General features: G+C 36.0%; 1 protein-coding gene across 1 annotated transcript; it reads right to left on the bottom strand.

Annotated features, from left to right (window-relative positions):
* Nucleotides 1-1,731: 1,731 nt before the first annotated feature.
* On the bottom strand, nucleotides 1,732-2,166 carry LOC122304691. The gene has a single exon (XM_043116957.1). The coding sequence runs from the start codon at nucleotides 2,164-2,166 to the stop codon at nucleotides 1,732-1,734; it is 435 nt and encodes a 144-aa protein (XP_042972891.1).
* Between the last annotated feature and the right edge of the window lie 3,992 nt (nucleotides 2,167-6,158).

Raw genomic sequence — 6,158 nt, 5'->3', positions numbered from 1 at the left:
AAACCATTACATAAAAAAAGGGTAAAAATATCTGCTTGAATTTACACAATATCATTTCAATATCGTCTTCCATCCTTCTAAGCACATCACGATCTAATACTTGTGAGCACAAATTTTCAAAAAACTTAGTTAATGCAGTAAAATCATTAGAAGTCAACTTCCCACGAATGCTTATCGGTAACAATCTCTGCAAAAATACATGGCAATTATGACTTTTCAGCCCACTTACTTTCCAGTCATCAGTGTTCACTCATCTAGTGACATTCGAAGCATAGCTGTTTGGCAACTTCACACATTACAACCATTTGCAAAACTCTATCCTCTCATCCATTGTCATTGTAAAACATACATGTAGCATAACAACCCTATTGTCATCCACTTGCAAATGAAGATTACATTTAATGCCTATTCTCTTAAGATCTGTTCTCGTCTTAACTGTGTCCTTCATCTTTTTATTAATGCTCATCAATGTCCCCAAGATATTATCGCAACTATTTTTCTCAATATGCCTTACATCCAAAATGTGTCGCAACTTACACGAAGGTGAATATCGAAACTCGAAGAAAATACTCCATTTTATCCAATTCAATTCTAATGCACCCCATTTTCTCTTGTTCTTTCTCTGATACTTGCCAAATTTGTTCTCCCAAACTGCCATTAACTATTCCACTATCACGTCCCTAGACAACTCATTTGGTGAAGGTATTTCCTCCACTCTCCCATCAAACTTGATGCTTCATAATTGCCATTCATGATTTGGCGACAAATATCATTGATGGCCCATGAAACGCATATTTTGAGAATATTTTAATCACTCACTAGTAGTTTTTTTTTTGTTGCAAGTGCGACATGCCAACTTGCCTTTGAGACTCTAATCCGAGATTGCCATATGTTGGAAAATCATTAATTGTCCATAATATTGTAGTGTGTAGTTGAAAAGATGTCAAATTGTATGTATCACACATCTGATCACTATGCTCCTGTAGCTCTTTTAGCTCTTGAATTATCAGTTGCATGAACACATCTACTATAGGCTAGGTGTTGTAACTAGTACTCATATTACCAATTAAGTTAATAGAATCTATGGATTTTGCTAATTGTTTTGCTAATTTCAATTAATTAGGTGTTGAGATTTTTTTTGTTGATTTACTAGATATATGTGTGGGGATGTTGTTAATTTATATATTTTTGGGGACTTTTCTAATTTATTTTGTTAATTAGTGATTTTGTAAAAATCCTTAATTGAAAAAAATGAAAAGACACACCTCTGCCCTCTCTCATGCTCTCTAAGGTTGTGTTTGGTTGTTAAACCAAACTCAACTCATCTCAATTTATTTCAAACTAATCATTGATGTGATTCACTACTTTTTTAATTTTTCATAAAATAGTTAAACTCATTACAACCTAAAAAAGTTAAACTAGTTTCAATGGAGCCTACAAAATACTACTATTTACAACTCAATTCATCTCATCTCATCTCAACTCAACTATTTACAACTCTCTGCCCTCTCTCTCTCTCTCTCTCTCTCTCTCTCTCCCCTGCTTTCTATTTGCCTTGGCCTAAATGGGGAAAGTTTTTCATTCCCCTCGGCGTAAAGACACCTTAGAATTGTCTAGTGTATTGAGCTTTTTTTTTTTAATTTTTAAATATATATATATATATATATATGCTTTTTTTAAATATGCTTGTACTAGGATGTTGTGCTGAGCAACTAGAATAATGTCAGGACATCATTCTGCCTTATCCTCCACTAACTCTAAAGAGCTCTTAGCTAACATGTGAGCAGCCCCATTAGTAGTTCTTCTAATATGATTAACAAACCAACTGTCAAAAGTACATAGGTGTTGTTTAACATTAGATATGATCATCCCTGCACTATTCCATAGCTCAAATTTTAAAATGATACTCTTGATGAGAGCTTGGAGGGAATCCCCTTCCAAAACAATCTTCCTCATACCAAGTTCAACAACAAATAATGTTGCATGTAAAGCTCCAATTGATTCAGCCAAAAGAGAATCACTGAAACCTTCTCTCTTCACCCTCTTAGTAGCCATGAATTTTCCCTCATGTTCTCTAACTATAATGCCAAAACCAATACTGCCCCCAGACTTGCTAAAAGCTGCATCCCAATTCACTTTGTAGAAACATTTTGGAGGGGCTTCCATTTATAGAACTATGCAAGTGACTCCTAAATCTCAGGACTATTACTTGACTGCAGTTCTTTAAAATCCACCAGTAACTATTTTGACTGTTGCACCACCAAAGATGGATGTAACAACGAGCCTTTGAATACGAACTCATTTCTTCTCAACCATATTCTCCTTGCTATGACAGTAAATTCTTCCATAGTATGCTGCTCAGCTACTACACTAAGGCCTTCAAGGAGTCCTCTAAAACTATCTGCACTGAGAGTACCTTTTTGGATAAGTTTTGAGCACTAACTTGAGATATCCATTGCTAAGCTACACTTCCAAAACACATGAACAACAAACACCTCCTCTTTCAAATAGATAGGGCACATTGGAGATTCCGAAATTTATTTCTTAGACAAGTTCAAGTTTTTGGGTAGGGAGTCTAAACAGGCACTTCGTACAAAAACCTTAGTGACATTACGCACTTTGAGCTTCCAACCACTAGACCATTCTTCTCTCTTAGATGTAGAGTTAGAAATTTGCCCTTTTGTAAGATTATTGAGCTTCTTCTATAAATGGTATGCACTTTTCATTGAGAACTGGCCATTAGCAGTGCACCTCCAAATCAGCTGGTTTGGCAAAATTGATTGGGATCTGACCGGTGCAAAACTGCAAGTGCACAGTATCGTAGTTTTATAGTAAAGTAATAAGAAGAGTATCGTCCTCAGGGATTGGTACCTTACTCTTGCCAAATACCAAAATTATGCTAATCTCAATTTTATCTAGAGGAATCGCTAAGGTTTTTGTAGTAGCAAATAAAACTAGATCAACTCAAGAGAAATAAGCAAAGAAAGTAAAACTGATGTTTGAAGATCAAATTCAATAGGGAAGAAAACTTCTAGGAAATCGATTTCACCATAATTCTTCACTATGCTTTTCTCATCCAGCTAATTTAACTTAAACCTCTTTTGTCTATTAGCAAATCTCTAATTCATCCAAAAGCCTCTTTCGATAGTCAATTGGAATTGATTCTAGTTTATCAATTCACACAAGAGTATGCAAATTAAATAATCAAGAACGCAATAAGACCAATGATTTAATTACTATACAGGTTCATACAAGTCTTTCGATCTCTATACTTACCTATGCTGAAATATCCAAGATCTACCCTATGATTCCCTCTTTCGATAGCAAATCACAAGATTAATAATCATCTAATCAATGGCCAGTTAATTAGAAGCATTAAACTCAGAATAAATCAGATAAACAAAGAGAGAATTGCATTAAATTAGCATGGACAAACAAGCATAGTTCGGAATTAGGTTACATCGTTTTCCTAGAAAGAAGAAAATTTAGCTCATACTAGAATTGGAATTCAACATAAACGAATTCACCATAATTGTTCTGAGAAGATGGGAAGAAGAAAATAAACATTGAAAAATCCTCCTTGCAGCCTCAACTGGTCGTCAAAAGCTCAAGAGAACGATTCAACGCCTTTCTCCCGTCCGTGCTCGTGTAAGAATCCAACGTACGTGCAATAAATTGGAATTCCGTCTCCAAAACAAATGATTTGAATCCCTCTAGCTATGTTTTTCTCTCCCAAAGAGTGTTCTCCAGTCAAAAACCGCGGCTCTAGAGTGAAGAATGGCCTTTTATATGGTCCCACGGCGGAAAACCTAAAATCTGTCAAAATACGATGTTCGCTCGAGCGGGGTGTCGAGCGCGCGTCGAGCGTTCGACTCTGCCTGATTTCGCTCGAGCGTCCTATCGAGCGCACATCGAGCGTTCGACTCTGCCTGATTTCGCTCGAGCGTCCTATCGAGCGCACATCGAGCGTTTGAATCTGCCTTAATTCGCTCGAGCGGCCAAAAGCCTCCGCTCGAGCGAACTTGTAAAATCTGCAATATGAAATTTTGCAAGCCATCAAATACCCCCAAACTTACAACTTTGTTTGTCCTCAAACAAAAAGAAAAACAAATGATAGTTTAGGCAATATCAACTCGACCCCAAAGAGAAGTATCATCATTCACCAAGCTTTTATGAATTTAGATTTCATCTCTAGTATCTTACTCTTTTAACATCAAAGATAGCAAGAAAATCAATCAAAAATTTTGCAATTTGTCAAGCAAGAGTTAGGCGTTTACTTCAACCTAAAGCTAAGACCTTGAGTGGGTGTGTGATATAGTCAATTTAACCTCAAACCACCTGCAAACTCAGATAAAAGTAGAACAACCAAAATCAGAAGAATTCTCTTAAAACTTAACCCCATAAGTCCAATTTTCAGAAATCCTCTCCACTAATGTAGTCAACACCAAAATCAAAGATCAAAAGGTCTTTATTAAGGTTGTAATGATAGGCCACAGGGTGAGGGTTAAGAAAGAACTGGATATGGGAGATTAAACAAACTGGGAAAATACTTAGTGAAAAGAACATTAAAAGACAAACTCACATGATTCAAATCATAGCTCCTTCTTGGCAATATGCTCATACTTGTGGCATTATTATTGCTGTAATCACTGATGCAATACCAACACTTCCCTTAACAAAATTTGAGGTAATTCACTTTCCGCTTGGCTACTTCTTTTTCTTTTCTTTTTTTTTTTTTTTTTTTTTTTTTTTATATCACTTCCTTTCTTCTTCTTCTTTTTCTTTGATCGAACAGAGCAAACATAATACGTTTCATCATGTAACCAATTTTCTCTTTTAAATGTAACTCTCCACCAAAGTATTTTCTCAAACTATCAACGGTAGATTCATTGTTTTTCAGGCTTAGAGCGGGCATGGTTTATGTAGTTTAAAGAATCAATAAAGGCTCATGAAGGCTCAAGGGGGTTGACTATGGAAACACACCATGTAATGATGGCATGACATTTAGGACGGCTGGGAAAGCTTTTTGGTTATGCCAAAGAAATGCCTAGATCATTTCTCTAATATTTGGTCTCGACTAGGATTTCGCCTCAAGGACCCATCAACGGATTCTAGAGTAAAGCAAAATCGAACCTCCCTCTTTCAATTAATTCAACTTCTTCTCTTCATAAGCAAAATGGAATAAGAGAAAAACGACTATGTGCTCAATTGTGTTCAAGGTCAAAGATTTAAACCAAAGTACCCACAAAACTTCACTTGACATAAAAGAAATTTTTGAAAATTTTTCTCAAAACCATCTTCAATCACAAATTTCAGAGTCATAGAGAATTCAATCTTACTCCAATGCATGCTTGGTAAAAGAATCAAACAACCCATCAACAACCCAAAACTTAGAAAACAAGAGGATCAAATAATTATAGGAGTTTACACCCCCAAACTTAAACTAAACAATGTCCTCATTGTGATGCAAAAGTAAAAAGGATTGAAGAAATAAAGGAACTTCCCTGGTTTCATGGTGAACCCTCCGAGGTTTAAAAATTTTCCAGCTCTTTATCCATGCTAAATAAACCTGCATCAAAAACCAATTTATTAATACTTAAATAAACAAAGATAATAAAATAAATGAAAGAGTGAAAGATAGATCTATGGGTTGCCTCCCATAAGCGCTTGTTTTAAAGTCTACAGCCAGACTTTTCAATGATCATCAATTAGGATCTCCAAGAGGAATAAATGCATAGTTCCTCTCCATTTGCTCTCCATAGTAGTGCTTCAATCTCTGACCATTAACTCTGAAAATGTTCTCAGTCTTGTCCTTCAAATCTACTGCTCCAAAAGAGGAAACTTCATGAATTGTATAAGGACCCGTCCATCTTGATTTCAACTTTCCCGGAAAGAGTTTGAGTCGTGAATTGAAGAGTAAAACTTGTTGTCCTGGAGCAAACTCTCGCCTAAGAATCTGTTTATCATGCCACTTCTTCGTCCTTTCTTTATAGATCTTTGCATTCTCATATGCATCATTCCGGAACTCTTCCATCTCATTCAAGTGAAGAAGTCGCTTTTCACCTGCTGCCTTCAAATCAAAGTTAAACTTTTTCACAGCCCAATAAGCTCTATGCTCCAACTCTACAGGAAGATGACATGCCTTTCCAAACACTAAT

The sequence above is a fragment of the Carya illinoinensis genome, chromosome 3 (genome assembly GCF_018687715.1).
Source record: "Carya illinoinensis cultivar Pawnee chromosome 3, C.illinoinensisPawnee_v1, whole genome shotgun sequence".
Lineage (NCBI taxonomy): Eukaryota > Viridiplantae > Streptophyta > Magnoliopsida > Fagales > Juglandaceae > Carya > Carya illinoinensis.
The sequence above is the reverse complement of the archived record's forward strand: the minus strand, read 5'-3'. Positions and strand labels throughout refer to the sequence as shown.